The sequence below is a fragment of the Sylvia atricapilla genome, chromosome 19, assembly GCF_009819655.1.
Source record: "Sylvia atricapilla isolate bSylAtr1 chromosome 19, bSylAtr1.pri, whole genome shotgun sequence".
NCBI classification, from domain to species: domain Eukaryota; kingdom Metazoa; phylum Chordata; class Aves; order Passeriformes; family Sylviidae; genus Sylvia; species Sylvia atricapilla.
In genome coordinates this window covers 5,576,768-5,591,551 of record NC_089158.1, presented here as the reverse complement: position 1 = coordinate 5,591,551, position 14,784 = coordinate 5,576,768, and the positions used below count along the sequence as shown (strand labels likewise).

The 14,784-nt window shown below is 45.6% G+C and overlaps 1 protein-coding gene across 10 annotated transcripts in view; it reads left to right on the top strand.

Annotated features, from left to right (window-relative positions):
* Positions 1-1,359: 1,359 nt before the first annotated feature.
* DNM1 (dynamin 1) overlaps positions 1,360-14,784 on the top strand; it is a 65,298-nt gene continuing 51,873 nt past the window's right edge. For all 10 annotated transcript variants that reach the window (XM_066332673.1, XM_066332672.1, XM_066332668.1 and 7 more), the window contains exon 1: positions 1,360-1,661. In XM_066332673.1, coding sequence (XP_066188770.1) covers positions 1,501-1,661 — 161 coding nt within the window. In that variant the 5' untranslated portion in view covers positions 1,360-1,500. The remainder of the gene's footprint in view (positions 1,662-14,784) is intronic.

Here is a 14,784-nt window from a genome sequence, read left to right as displayed (position 1 = left end):
CCCACGTATGCCCTACAACGGTGTTATCCGTACAGATGGAGCAGCTCCCTTCCCTTCCTTCAGGGTTCTTACCTGCACACTGGTGATGTGCTAGAGCATGAGGCAAATCCATCCCTCACCATGACTGCCTCAGTTTCTCTGTATGTCCAGGTAGGTATTTTTGCATGGATTAAATTTGACGGACATCTGTGAAATATTCATCGTAATTATTATAACTAAAAAGCTGGTCTTCAAAATAAAACAGCTTAAAATCTGTTGCAGTTTTTTGTATTTCGTTTCCCCCTCCACCCCCATCTCTCTCTGAGCTGTGAATAGGAGTCTTGGGTAGTACGAACTGAGAGGTGTTTGAAATGCAACATTCTCCATCCTTCTGAGTCATTGCTAGCCATCAGATGCTTTTTTGAACACTTGTTTTCATTGCCATACTTTGAAATCAAATATGGCCTCGTGTTATATTCTTATTAAAAACCCATCCTTTTTAAAAACCTAAAACCAAGCTGTTCCCTCTTTATTGCAGACAAGTAATTTAAAAAACAAAATCTGGGTGCATAAAATGAAGCACCTGTTTGCATTCCTCTAAAACAAGCCTGGCAACACATCCACTGTTTTATAGCTATAAACAGAAATTGATGCACTTTTCATCTGTGTTTGAATGGAGTGGCAGAATCATAGAATGGGTTGGAAGGGACTTAAAAAATATCTTATTCTAGCCTCTGGCATGGACAGGGACACCTCCTGCTAGACCAGATGCTCAGAGAGTGCTAAAGTTTTTGAAAACCTCGAGTTTAATAATCTCAAGTGTTTCTCGTATTCTGGTGATTTCACTTTGTGTGAAATACTCTCTTCACACAAAGCCCTCCCATACAGGCCATTCCCGAGCATTGTGACCAAACGATGGTGCACCGACTGAACGGTGTGGCTGTGAGGATCAAATAGTACAGGTGTAGTAACCAAGCCATGTGGGTCCTTCGACCAAATCTTACCTGTTCGCTGGCCTCGCTGCAAAGCTGGAGGCAGTGAGTACCACAGGGATATGGCACGGTGCTGGCGGTACGGTACACTACTGCGGGGCGGGCTTACCGGGCCACACACCCACACCGGCTGTCCACACAGGTGTGTCAACCTGCCTCACACAGACACGGCCTCACGCAGCCCCGGGGCGACCTGAACTGCTCTGGTTTTGGGGAGCGAGCCGCGTTCCCAGGTCTCTGGACACAGACATCAGTTCCGCGCCATCCCGCTCACGGCCCCCTCAGCCCCCTCCCAGCCACCGGACTACATCTCCCAGGATGCAGCGCGGCGCTGTGCCTTTAACGCCCCCTGGCGGCAGCGCGGCGCGCTCCACAGGCGCGGCGGGCGGGCTGAGGCGAGCGGAGCCCGGGCGGCGTCGAGCGGGGCGAGGGGCGCGGGCTGGAGCCGCTGCCCACCGGCCCCAAAGCCGGGAAGGGCTGCGGGAAGGGTTAGTGCGAGCCCGCCTGTGCGAGTAGCCGCGCCGCAACCATGGGGAACCGCGGGATGGAGGATCTCATCCCGCTGGTCAACCGGCTGCAGGACGCCTTCGCCGCCATCGGGCAGAATGCCAACCTCGACCTGCCGCAGATCGCCGTGGTGGGGGGGCAGAGCGCCGGCAAGAGCTCCGTGTTGGAGAATTTCGTCGGGAGGTGAGCGGGAGGGTGTCCCCGGGGGCGCGGGCAGAGCTGCCGCATGGCCAGCGCCGTGTGGGGGCAGCGCCGCGGGGTCCGGGGGCAGCGCGGTGCGGGAGCGGCGCGGGCAGGGGCTCCGCACGGGCAGCGCGGTGCGGGCACTCTGAGCGGGGACAGCGGGGAGCGGGGACAGCGCGGAGCGGGGACAGCGGGGACAGCGAGGAGCGGGGACAGCGGGGACAGCGAGGAGCGGGGACAGCGCTCCGCTCGCTGTTCCGCGGCTCGGCGCCTGTGTGGTGCGCGGGCAGCGCTGCAGGACGCCCGGGCGCTGCGGTGCAGGGGGACGGGGAGGCGCGGGAGGGAGAGACCGAGGAAGGGAGGGCTCCCCGCCCGGGGGCATTCCGCAGCGGGGTCCTCGCCACTGCCGCACCTTTCGGCGGCCGGTGGGAGCCCCCCCTTGTCCTGGCTGTTACATAACGGAGGGGCTGAAGTGGCCGTGGGGGCCGATCCCGTCCATCCGTCCGCTGCTCGGTGCGGGGCTCAGAGATGGATGTTGTCGCTGCGGAGGGGATGATGCGGAGGGTGTTTTAAGTTTAATCTGCTCCATCCCCCTCCCCCAGCCCAGGCTCGCTGTCCTCCATAGCGGATGCCATGTCAGGAGCTGCGGGAGACTATAGGAAGGACGGGGTTATAGCTCTCCTATATGCTTAAATCCCCGGGTGCTACCATTTTGTGATAGGCAATATACTGATGCCTTCCCTTCATGTGACCTTCGCATTCATCATCTGCAACTTGAGTAAATTGCAGACCGCGCTGCTTGAGTGTCTGCTCCAGTGCAGACACACAACACCTGGGGGCGGGCGGGGGGGGTTCCTCACCTTTTTCCTGGCCTTGTTAATTAATTGCATTAAGTTATATACGGGTTTTAGTTATCAAGGTGAGGTTTTTTATGCTATAGAAAGCACGCAGGTTTTCTGGAGACTTGCCTTAAAGCAGTGACTGCTGATACCTGGTCAGATGCTTGCGTGGGTTTTTCTCTTTCAGCAAACTGCATTTGTGACAACATCTATTGGATCTCGTTCCCCCACCCCCACTTTTTCTTTTAAGCTCTTTGCTGTTGGATGGCTTATAGAGCTTTTCCACTGTCAGAAGGGTCTGTGGTGTGGATTAACTACTTGTTTAGCTGCAAGTAGCCTCAAATTCTGGACCTGTGCAAGGATATCTTTGGGCAGGGTGTGCTGGGTGTACTAAGAGGAAGGCACAGGGGTTGTATCTGGTACAAAGAAAACATGGTCAAAATAAAAAATTTTCTTCTGTGCTATAGATCAAAGAGTTCTGAAAAAAATAAGATATAAAACTTAAAGCGTTTGGCATCTTTTCTAGCTAACTTCCAAAGGTCCATGCAGTGTATCTCCTAGAGATGCTGGGATCACGCCAAGGGCAGGATATTGCAGAAGCACGTTTTGCTAAGCCTCAGGTCATAGTCCAGAATCCACTTGTTTGTCCATAGTCAAAAAAAAAAAAAAAAAAAAAAAAAAATCTGCCCACCCAAGTGAAAAGCTTGCTGGGCTGTAGCTTTCTAAGAAGGGGAAAATGGATCTTCCGAAATCTTGGAGCAAAACGGGTTCACCTGTTGGCTCTGCTGTTTTCATGCTTTCTAAGTACTAGCAGTCAAACCTCATAAATCCATTTGAAGATCTGTGCAGGCACTGCTGCAGTGATGTTGTAGATAAGTAGGGCTGCTGGGCCAGAGGAGGATTTATTGAAGGAAGGACAATCGGTGTATTGGGGTATTCTGCTCCTCTCCTTTAGACCAACCACACAAGGGGATTTACTAATCCTTGGTGCACCTCTAGTTGCACCGATTTATAACTGGGGATTTTATCTCTACTTGGTGGAAAATATATGAAGCCAGTTATCTTCTGTGTTTCTGATGACTCCTGTCACAGGAGAACCTATGACCTCAACTGTGTCCCATCAGCTTTCTCTCTAGCAGCAAGTTATAGTGCTGTGGCTTTTAGAAAACAAAATAATTAAGGGTCCCCTGAGCAGGAACTGAGAGCTGTCTATAGAAAAGCATTTAGAGGCAATAATTGGATGGGAAATGGAAAATGTCAGTGTGAAGAGGTCTTTCTCCATTTGATACCCCTGAGTGCTGGCTAGTTTAGACTAGTAACTTGAGACCTCTTACCACAGAATGTATGTGTATATGCTGCAAATCCCAATCCTATTAAAATAGTATTGGGGCCCTGCTGTAATGTATAGTCTCTTTTCTTTCTGTGTGAGTATTGGAAACCATGATAAGGAGCTATGGAAATAGTACCCAGAATAAGCATGGCTCTTCACTGTAATTGTGATAGGGGCTGTTTTTTTGTCTTAGTAGTCATAAGAAGAGATTGTGTGTAGACCCACTGTGTACAAGCACAATTATTGCTGTAGTGTGGACATGACATATGTCACTGCTCCAGCTTGATGCCAGGATGGTGGTGCAGCTATTGCTCAGCAGCTGCTCGCCACACAGTGAATGTGAGTGCTGATGAGTTTCTCTTTGAGTGGATGGAAATCTGTGCAGGAACAAATGCTGATGTGGTTGGTACTGGCTGATGTGTGTGATGCAGACACTTCAGCAGAGGGGCTGGAGGCCCCGCCAGGGCTGGTTTCCCTGCTCACGACCTGTGGGATTCCTTTCAAATTGTCATCAAGTCACGTTTCCCTAACAGGGCAGCACTCTTGTGTTGTGGATATGCAGGGTGTCAGTTCAGGGCTGCTGCAGGCACCTTGCAGTAGCACTGAGTCCCATATTCAGGGGAAACCTACCAGCAGGAAGGAATGATACTGCCTGCAATCAGTGTTTAGTTACATGTCTTACCAAACAAATAATTTTTTTCTTCTGAATTCGATGGCTTACTGGTTGCTGCTAATTGCATTTTCAGTGACACTTACTCTGCTGTTAACAGATTATCCAACAGTGCAGAGCTTGTATTTATAATACCAAATGTCACTGTGGCTGCTATGTGTGCTTTTGCTGCTGAAGTCTCAGCGTGGTGATACGGCTGGTGGTGGTAAAATCACTGAAGAAACAAGAAGCCATGTAGAAGCCAGACAGGTGACACATCTGTCCACAGACTGGTTTATCCTGGGCCCCAGAACTGGAAGGAAGGTTAATCGGGTGAGCTCTAGGCATTTCCTGTTGGTGTGGTTATAAGCTTGTAGGATAACTCAGGTTGGAAGGGACCTCAGGGATCATTTAGTCCATTCGTAAGGTGGTGTTACTTGTCTGCCTCCTTTTCTAAATACATAGGTCTTGGAGCAGGCACCTGTACCAGCAAAATTGGTCTGATAAAAAGAACCAAGCATGTGGTATGTGCTAATTTGACTTGAGAGCCCAAATGACTGAGGAGGTTGTACGAGACAGTCCACAAGGCTGTTTGTGTAATCATCTGTGTTCATGCCGCTTTTACTTTACCATGTGAAAATAACAAATATGTTTTCTTTAAATCCTATGATCTCAGAGCACTGTTACACAAATCTTTGGATATCTGGGAGTATTACTGTTATCTGTGCGTTACAGACAGGAAAACTGAAAGCACTGGGCTGTGTTCAGCTGGTTCCCAGAATGTCTGTGCCTTGTGGTAGTGGTGTCTGATCCAAGGCAGGGTGCTGCTCAGCCCTACTGGGACATCTGCATTGCGCTTCATGGGGAAAACAAGGCACCTCTGACTTCTCCAGAACAGATGGTTTCAGGGGGCTGCTGAGGAGGCAGTGACTAAGGGCTGGGAACAGTGGGTGGAAGGACTTGAATGGAGATGAAACCATCTTGTTTATGATTAAGGGGCACAAGCAGTGCCAAAGTTGTGGGAAGTGAATGAGTGTTTACTTGACCCCAGACCTGAGCTGGAGTCTGGTACCCCACAAGCATCTTCTCTTAGAAGCTGCACACCCGAAATAGGGGTACTTAGCAGTCTGTCACCAGGCTCTGATGGTATATTCTGAATTCCCTGATGTTTGTTGTCTGGAAGGAATCAGGAGACAAGTGTGGGCCTAAACTCAACCATGTTGGGCTAACCTTGCCTCTTGTAACACACTGAAATTTGGTAAATGGGTGAAATGGGTAAAAGAACAGGGAAAATGCAGCACTGCAATGCCTGTGGCAGTGGAAAGGCTAAATACTCATTAGGCATAGCTGCAATAATTGCTGTGACAAAATCAGACACGGGCCTGGCAGCAAGTGTCTCTTTGCCTTTCCATGTCCCATACTGATGATGCAAAGCTAGATCCTGAAGCCACAGGGTTTAGTTTGGCATCAGGTATAACTTTGAGGAGCAACTTAATACCTTCCACAGCCGTATAGAGATAAATACACCCCCAAGGTATGAAGGAATGCCTTCCTTGATAACACGTACTTTGCTTTGTTATGGAAAGCTTCCCCAGCAAAATACCTTCAGAGACCAACAGCAGTATTTAGCAACTATATAGAAGTGAAGAATCCTAAAGGGATGTGTAAAGAGATCCAGATACTTGGCCAGTTCCTGCAGGAAAACTGTTTTGTTGATGATCTTTGTATTTTTAAATTACCCAGGCTTCTGCTGCAGTATCTGCTTTATGAGCTTCAATGTTGAGGAGTGAGTGTTCAAATCTTGTAGAAGTCATAGTACATTACATATAGATGGGATGTTGGTTGTACTGGGCAATGGTGAGCATCACTGCAGTATATCAGGAGCAGATTTAAATTTAAACAAGAAGATCCATTCATGACATGTGCTTTGGCCATAAAAGAGGATTTTAAGTGTGACTCCTCTAAATTTTTAAGGGTTCTGTTTTGATATGTGTGCTGGCGGAGAGAGAATTAATTGCAAATCATGGACCTTTAATTATTGTACGATAAATACATCTGTTAGCCGGTCAAATCCTGTTCTGTATTTGCAGCTTAAAAACACAGGCACTGCTTGTGAAGTGACTTACTTAGGGTTGCAGTGAATGGTGCAAGAGCCAGGAGTAGGATTCTGCTGCTTAGAGAAATAAATTATGGTCATCTAAGTCCTTCAAATGGCAGCCAGTCTTTGGTCTCCAATGAAGAAAATACCTATTTTCATCTTGGATTAATTGGGAACGGAAGTAAATATGGAGCATTGGGGGAAATGGGTAATGCCTTACAGCAGACCCCAAGATAAAATAATTTCACTTAAGAGAAATCTGTAGAGCTCAGAACAAACACTTGTGGGAGGAGGACAGCTGGAAGAAGATACATAATCAAGTTAAAACATAACATAACATGGATGGCTGTGAGAGAAAATCCCATGAATCTCAGTGTTTGTAGATTCAGCAGCAGTGTCTGCCTGTGTTTGTTGTCAACTTTTTTTAATCCTATCGGGATTGGCTCAAATAAGTACAAGTCTAATATTTTTTCTACTTCCTGCGGCAGTTACATGTTCTGTGCAGATCTTGGTAGCTGTACCTTTTAGCTTAACTCTTTAGTGATAGTCTTGTGCTTCTGGTAACTGCCCACTAGCCTTATATTCTCTTGAGGAAGGAATCTTCATGGCATGTCTCAGATCATATCAGAATTTACCTAGGGAAAGGAAACCAGCTGCACTCCGGTGAGGAAGCTGGGGCTCATTGTTGTGGAAGTTGGTGTTTGGACCTACTGGTGTGTGAAAATGACAGCTTGCCTTGTCATTGCTGGAATTCATCACCTCATAGCTGACAGATCAGGGATGCTGCATTTCCTTCTGTAGACTCTTCCTTGTTAGCATGATAATCCTCAAGTTGAGAGTCTTAGAACATCTTGAGGTTTTTTGATTACTCCTTACTGTATTTTGAGATAAGTAAATGTGGATTTTATTGTGTGTTTCCTCAGTAAAGAATAGAAGTGATATAAGGGTGTAAAGAGGGAACAGAACCAGTTGGGGAAAGGAGTCAGAAGCTCCCAAAAGCTAAACTGTCAGCTGTTTTTTAGAATTTGGTGTGCTTATTGCCGAGTCAAAAAGCCTAAATGAAACCAGGCAAAGCAAAGATGACCTACTGTTTTAAAAGGGTACTGATTGTTTTCAGGAGTCATTCAATACCTATCTGGGAACACTAAGCCAAGTCCTTGACCCTGACTTTTCCAGATGCTTAGAGCAGGCAGAACCCTACTGGATTTAAATAGATGGAGTGGGAGTCTGTCTGCAACCCCTCCTATCTGAGGCAGCTTCTGAAAATGTTATTCTAAGCCAGGAAGTCAATTCCCTTCCTGATCTGGCAAATTCCTGAATGTCCCTACTTTGTACTTCAGGTTTGAGTCTGTCTGTACAAGTGTGAGTAAAAATTCAGTGTAAGGTTTTTTTTAAGATGGATCTTTTTGGGGAGAAATGAAAGCAGCTTACAACTTAGCATAAGTTAATCAAGAAAACAGTTCTTGCTGTGTTTTAGCTACTGGGGTGAAATTTATTACGATGCCTTGAGCAGTGAATTTATTGGACAAGAGCAAACCCATGTGTGCTCCACCCATGTGAGCCAGTACTTAGTTTTTTGTTTCAGGCAGTGCATGAGTAGCAAAACCAGAAGAGTTAGTGAAGGGGTGGCAGGCAATCATCTAGAAGCATATGGTGTTCAGCCTGTGTGCTCAATGTAGGATTGGTTTTGAGGTGGTGCCTGTCAAAGGAGATTTACTGATAATATGCAGGATAAACCTACTTCCTTGAGATGCCACTAAAATAAACACCCAAAAAACTTTGAGTGTAATACTTTTTTCCTTCTTGGACTCACAGATCTGTAACCATATGAGTCAGAGTGCTGCTAGTTGGGAGGAGAGATGAAATGAAATCTGGTCCAAAAAAAAAAACACCTACCCAAACTCAGAGGTCTAGTCATGTGTGGTGGGAAAAACAGCTTACTAGTGGGACAGTTTCTCATTCTACTTGAAATTTTCTCTTCCTGGCTCCCGACCTGGTTTTGCACATTCTGATAGAGAGTGCAATCTCATGGTTCACAAATATTGTCTTTTATTACAGGCAAATGGGCGTGTTCAGCTTTGAGTAGAATTCTGTTATTTGCTCTGAAGCTAAATTCTTAGCGATTAATTTTTATACCTTTTTCTCCATCCTTAAATGAGAAGCTGTTGGCGTCTCCTGTGACATGTAGGTGCGTATCATTAATGGACACTTGAAATAACACTGGAAAAGATTAAGCATAAAGTGATAAACTGTTTTTTTAACAATAAATAAAAACTCTATAAGTATGGCACTGTGATGTCTGTGTGAGCCCTTGCCTTGTCTCCAGAAGTGTTGTGCCAAGGACTTTAGTTCTTTGTGCAGGTTGATTTGCTCAGTATTTTGCAGATTACTTAGGTCTGCTCTGCAGAGGCTGGGTCTAGTGCAGCCACCCTTGGCTGCTGGCATAGATCAGGTGTAGGATTTGAGGAGTGAGGGTGTTCTTAGAATGCACTGGGAAATGAGAGGCTGCCTTAGATGGCCTGGTGGCACTTGAATTTTTGAGCATGGTCTTTCAGGACAGGGATGGGTAACACAGCCCTACAGAGGAGTGAGCCCAGGGTTTTGTATCACAGGACTTTCAGCAGTTGTGAGTTCTGGTCGGGTTTGGAGGTGGTCTGCCTGCAAGCAGGACTGGTTCTGAAAAACTGCAAAAAGTTACTTCTCTTGATTTATGTTTATCTGTGATCCATCTAAAGCACATATCATGCCTGTTTTGGGGTGACTTGATGGAGTTTAGTAATGCAAACTGGATGTGTTGCTCCAAACTAACTACTATAGATACTTGGTTAGCTATGAAGAGAGAGCTGAGGACATTTTAGTGTTTACTGATGAGCAGGCAACACTGCATCAAAACACTGATGGGCACTGAGGGCACAATTTAATGTTAGATATTTAAACAATTATTCCAGATGACTCATTGATACTTTGACTTAGGTCCAGCTTGTTTTCAAAGTCTATTCGTGAATATTTTAATAACAGTTGAATATAAAGTGGCTGCACAGTTTTCTTAAGGTATCTTAAGTAGATGGGCAGCCAGAACAATTAAGTTGCTGGTGTTTGCTTCCTTTATGACCTTCAAGTTTGTCACAGCTCTGAGCCTGGTGCTGACTGTAGTAGATAACTGCTTCGCTTTCCTTCAAGGCACAGTACAGAATAATGAGCCCTGAGTCTGAAATCTTAACAGTGTCTCTGTTTTCTCCAGAGCATCTGACATGGCAAGTTTTGGCAGACCCAGCCATGACCAAATGGAAGTGAGATGGTCCCTGGTTAGTAGCTTCTTGCAATTCAGCATAACATGCTTTTGGAAGCTTCTTGGAAGCAGACGTTATGCAAGCTCCTCAAGCTGTGTCTTGCTGACTGGAAGCAAACTTGCCAGCTTCTGCCATTTTTCTGCAAGTCTTGTGACTTGTGTGGCTTTTCTTAGAGCCCTGGCCACAGCAATTGAGTGAACAGAAGAGCAGTGTAGCTTTTGTATTGAAAACAGCAATTTCTAACGTGGAGGTTTGAGGGTATTTTTTTTTTCTCTAAAAGATGCTGTTTCTGTAAATGCTTCTGGAGACAAGTATAAAGAATCCCAGAACTTCTAAGATCTGCATTGTCATCTCTTCCCTTCCTGAAAATCAGGGCTTAGTCTCAAAACTATAAGCTCTGTTAAAATACTTGTGTTGCAGTTGCAATGACAATAAATGAGGTTTGGAATAAACCCAGTACCTCACTTGTGACGGAAATGGGAATTGAACTGGAGTCTCTGGGGCTGAAAATACTATTTTAATAATGTATTGCCTCAACACTCTCCTTTAACTCTCTCTTTCCTGTCTCTTATGGCTTTAGGCCGTATTGCTGCAGCCGTGTAGAAGGGTGAAGAGTTAATACAACCATAACAGACATAGGAAGTGCTGGGCTCCTGTCTGACTGCTCAGACTGTCATTTTGGGGCTGGGAAACACTCTTGCTGCAAGAGTGGCCAGTGTAGTATATGTGATGCCTAAGAGGACACGGCCAGTGTTAAACTGATACTGCTGTGGATTTTGGCTGCAAAGCCAGGCAGCATTGCTGTAATGCTGGATAAAAGCTGATCATAAATTGCAGCTGTATTTCAGAGTAGTTTTTCAGCTGCATTCAGACCCTTTCTCGTATCAATAGGCAGAAGTCTACAGAGATGCTGAGCAGTAGGTTCTCAACATCTGCAAATGTTTTCACAGTACAGCTAAGTTACCTTGGAGAACACTAGGAGAAACTACAGTGTTTCCCTTTTTTAAAAAATTGAGAATGGAGATCCAGGGATGGGGGAGGTGATGCTGAATTTCTTAGAACAAGGAAAGAGGTACCTAAAGGCAAAAATCTTGGTCTTTGTTCAGTTCCTCCTCTTTGTCTTCCTGTGACTCTTACTCGTGTAAAGACAGAGTAAGTTACATAGGATCTGGCTCAGGGCTATGACAAATTAACAGACCGTTTCAGCCCCAAGAGCTCTTCCTCACACAAGTAGTTATAAACCTCTAAAAATGAGGCTTATATTGACTGTCCATTTGCCACCTGCCTTTCAGCGCAGGAACAATTCCCTGTCAGCAGGGGAATACATCTGGTGACCTGTTAGTTCAGAATTAAACCAATAAACAAAAAAGCTCTAACCCTCACAGATTTTATGCTGATATTTAGCCTCACTGACTTGTTTATGATGTACTTGGAGCTTACACAGCTCTGGGTCATGATGGGACCTCTTGATTCTAATACATGTTAGGTTTTCTCTCTTTCTGGCTGCTGTGATCTCTTGTGTAATCGCTGGATATTTCTTAAGCTGATTGTGCTTTTACTTTTAATAGAAGCTTCTCTATGAATAGCTGGGAATTGCCTAAGCATGATGGTGGCCTTGAGAGGAGATCTGTCGCAGTGGGGTTAAAGCTACGAGTAAGGAGGAGGTTGGTATGTTCCAAAATGCAGAATACCCTCAGGGATTGGTGCATGACATGTGTCACACTGCAGAGCTGATGCTGCAGCTCCAGCACTGAAACTCAGGTCACCTCTTCTACATTATGCAGCTCTCAGCAGAGATCCCAGCAATAAACTTCTTCCCTCTGGGCTGTGCTACTTTGATTTGTTCCTGTTCCTAAGAATTCCTCTGCTTATGCCTATTTGTACAAGATGTGTTTGTTATCTCAGGCCTGCAAGCTACCAGGCACCCCAAACTCATTTTTGAGAAAGAGAGCCTGAATTTCCGGAATGAATTTGTATAGCCTATTGAAGGAATTATGTTTAAAGACTGTTTACTGCAAAAGAATAAGTGAGTTACTGCATTGGCACTTGGTATTTTGTCAACTTCTGCTTGGACAAAATTGAATTCACATTGGACACCTGGAGGGGCAAAAGCAGATGTCTTAGAAATCATTGTATTGGTGGAGTGGAGACACAAGGGACAGAAAATTAGTTAAACCCTTTCCTTGTGGAAAATAAGGAAAGGAATGGAGGGCTGTAAGACTGTGATCTGTCCAAGTCACTATGCCACAGTTTTGCTGTCAGAATGCCCACAGATAAGGCAACGCTTGTTTTGATCTTCCTTTGTTGTTTAATTTATGCCCAGCTTCCCATGGTCACTGCCCAAATCTGACTAGAGCAAAATGTGCCTTGTGATGTGAGAGGTGCTGTTCCACTGGCACATTCAAACCAGACAGGAGGTCAGATCTCTTCTGGGACTATTGATCCAATTTTTGTTCTGGTATATTATGAAATGTAGATGTCTTGTGTGGTTTTTCAAGTAGAGTTTAATACTTCTGACTTGACTCTGCACTAGAGGTGTTTGCAATCAATCTGCTGGGTCTCTTTCAAGGGTTTTAAGAGGCAGTGCCTCTGCACCATGTTCCCAGCCCAAGTTGATCCTAATTATATCTAGAGCTGCAGAGGTGCACTGCATAGCAAGGAGCCTGGCACTGTTCCTGCATACTTCTCCAGGCAGAGCAGAAATGTAAATTGGCATCTTAAATTCCCTCTGCAGGACAGCCATGCACTATGGGCAGTTTGGTCAGGATGCCTGAGTGCAACATAACTCTGTTACCCCATGGAATTCTGTCTTTCCTGCCTGGCCTGTTGGAAGGGAAGCAGGCTACTTCCCCATCCACAACACACTCTGCCTCTTACCACTGACCTGAGATAAGCTGTTGGGTTACATGCATTCAGCTTTATAAACCCACCACCAATGTGTGGCATCTAACAGTGCATCATGGTTTGTTGAGGTACCATCCTTCCTCGTGCAGCTTCTGTTTGGGTTTGTGTCTGTGGGCTCATCAAAGTGACTTTGCCTTTCCCAATGAATTCTTTCAGTTGTCTGTACCCTTTAAGGGATTCAGACTCTGGGCAGCCTGTCTCCTTTTCTAGCACACAGTGCTGTCTGGGAGTGGAGGAAGTGTCATGCTGCAGTGATGAAATGTGCCTCCAGCTACCTTTGTTCTTCTCTTGGGTCTTGCAGCAAGTACCAGGACTCCAGAGGTGGAGTTTTGACAAGAAATCTAAGATTATACTTGGCATAAGTATTTGATATCTTTGAATTTGCCATTGTACCTGGTTTCCTTCTCTGAAGGAGAGAAGGACAGAAAGGGGGATAACCCCCTTTTTTATCCAGAGCCTCCATGCGATGAGTAGTGTGAATATTAGTTACTGCTGTACAGCATAATGGTGTCTCTGAACACAGGAGAGCCTTTACTGCTGGGCAGCCTTTAGTCTGGACTTAGCTGCAGCCTGGCCAGAGATTAAGACACTGGTGGTGGGAAATAGCAAGGTCAGCCTGCTGCTCGTCAGTCTTAGCATCCATTAATCCTAGGGTGTTATTGTGGCTGTGCTTTCCCATCAGCCACTCTTGTCCCAGAGTTCTAGCGTACAATTTGTCCTTTTGTTTTCACACAGCTCAAGTTGCAGGTGCTGAACAGGTCATGTTTTTCAAGGCTGCAGCCTTCTCTTACAGCAGAGCCAGGGGTTGTTGGTAGATTTGTTTGTGCCAAAGCAGAGCAGTGTTGCTGCAGTGTTATGACAGATCAGTGCAGCTTGAGAAAGAGGCAAAGATGCTGGGTCATGGGTTTACCTTTCTGGCCTTAAAAAAACCCTGTTTCTTCACTACTTTCACAGGGACTGAACTGATTTGATGCTCTGGGTTGCTGCTGCCTGGTATTTTCTTCTTGGGGACTGTCTGGAAATTACAGGGAGATTCTGCAATTGCAGAGAGATTTTTGCCAGGGTATACATGCTTTTGAAGTAGCAAAAGGAAAGCTTACTTTTTGCTGTGCTGGTCAAAATTAAGCAAGACAGACATAAAGGTCTGATTTACAGTTTCTGGGTTGGAGAGTACATCATACAGTGCAATATTTCTGGTGTTAGTTTTTGGGCTTTTTTTCACGTGAGTAAAACCAGCCTTATTTCCTTTCTCCTGGGATTGTAATTCTTGAAATCAAAACTGCATTTTCCACAAATGTGTAATCCTTACTGCCACATCCATTCAGAATACAGCAGGCTGCTTATTCTCTTGAGCTCCTGATATTGTTATGCAGAATCAGTGCTGTGTTATTTATCTTGAATATCCCAAGGCAGCAAACAAAATCCAGGACTTCATTTTCTATTACTCAGAAGATCCTAGAAGAAGCTGCACAGCAGCAGTGCTGCGATTTTCCGCTCTCTCCAGCCTCTGTTTCCTCAGCTCTGCAGCCTGGAGTCAATGCGGCATTTGCTATAACGGGCAGTGACTTTTTGAGATCAGGCAGTGCACTGTAGGCTGTACCACTCTCTAAATAATTCTGCACAGTAAAGTGCAGAGCTCCAAACAAGAAAATGCCTTTACGGGTTTTTACCTGCAGAAGCACAGAGTAAATTGGCTCAGCAGTGCACGTGAAGTGCTGGAGTGTTCTGTTTTGATTTCCCATCTGTGTTCTACGTCCTCACGTATTCTGGACTAACCCATCTGCAGGAAGATAGCAGGGAGGGAGCTGGCAGATAACTCAACCCTCAAAATGGAGGAGGGGAAGAATATTCCTGATTAATTCTCTCACAGCAGAGATGAACTGAAGCAAATAACATTTTGGATGAGAATGTCGGGTTTGTGTGCTGAGAGTGCTTCTTGTTTCTTCTCCAAACTCTTGACCTATAACTGTAGGTACTTGCTTAAAACCTCAGCAGCTTGGGGCTGAAGCCCAC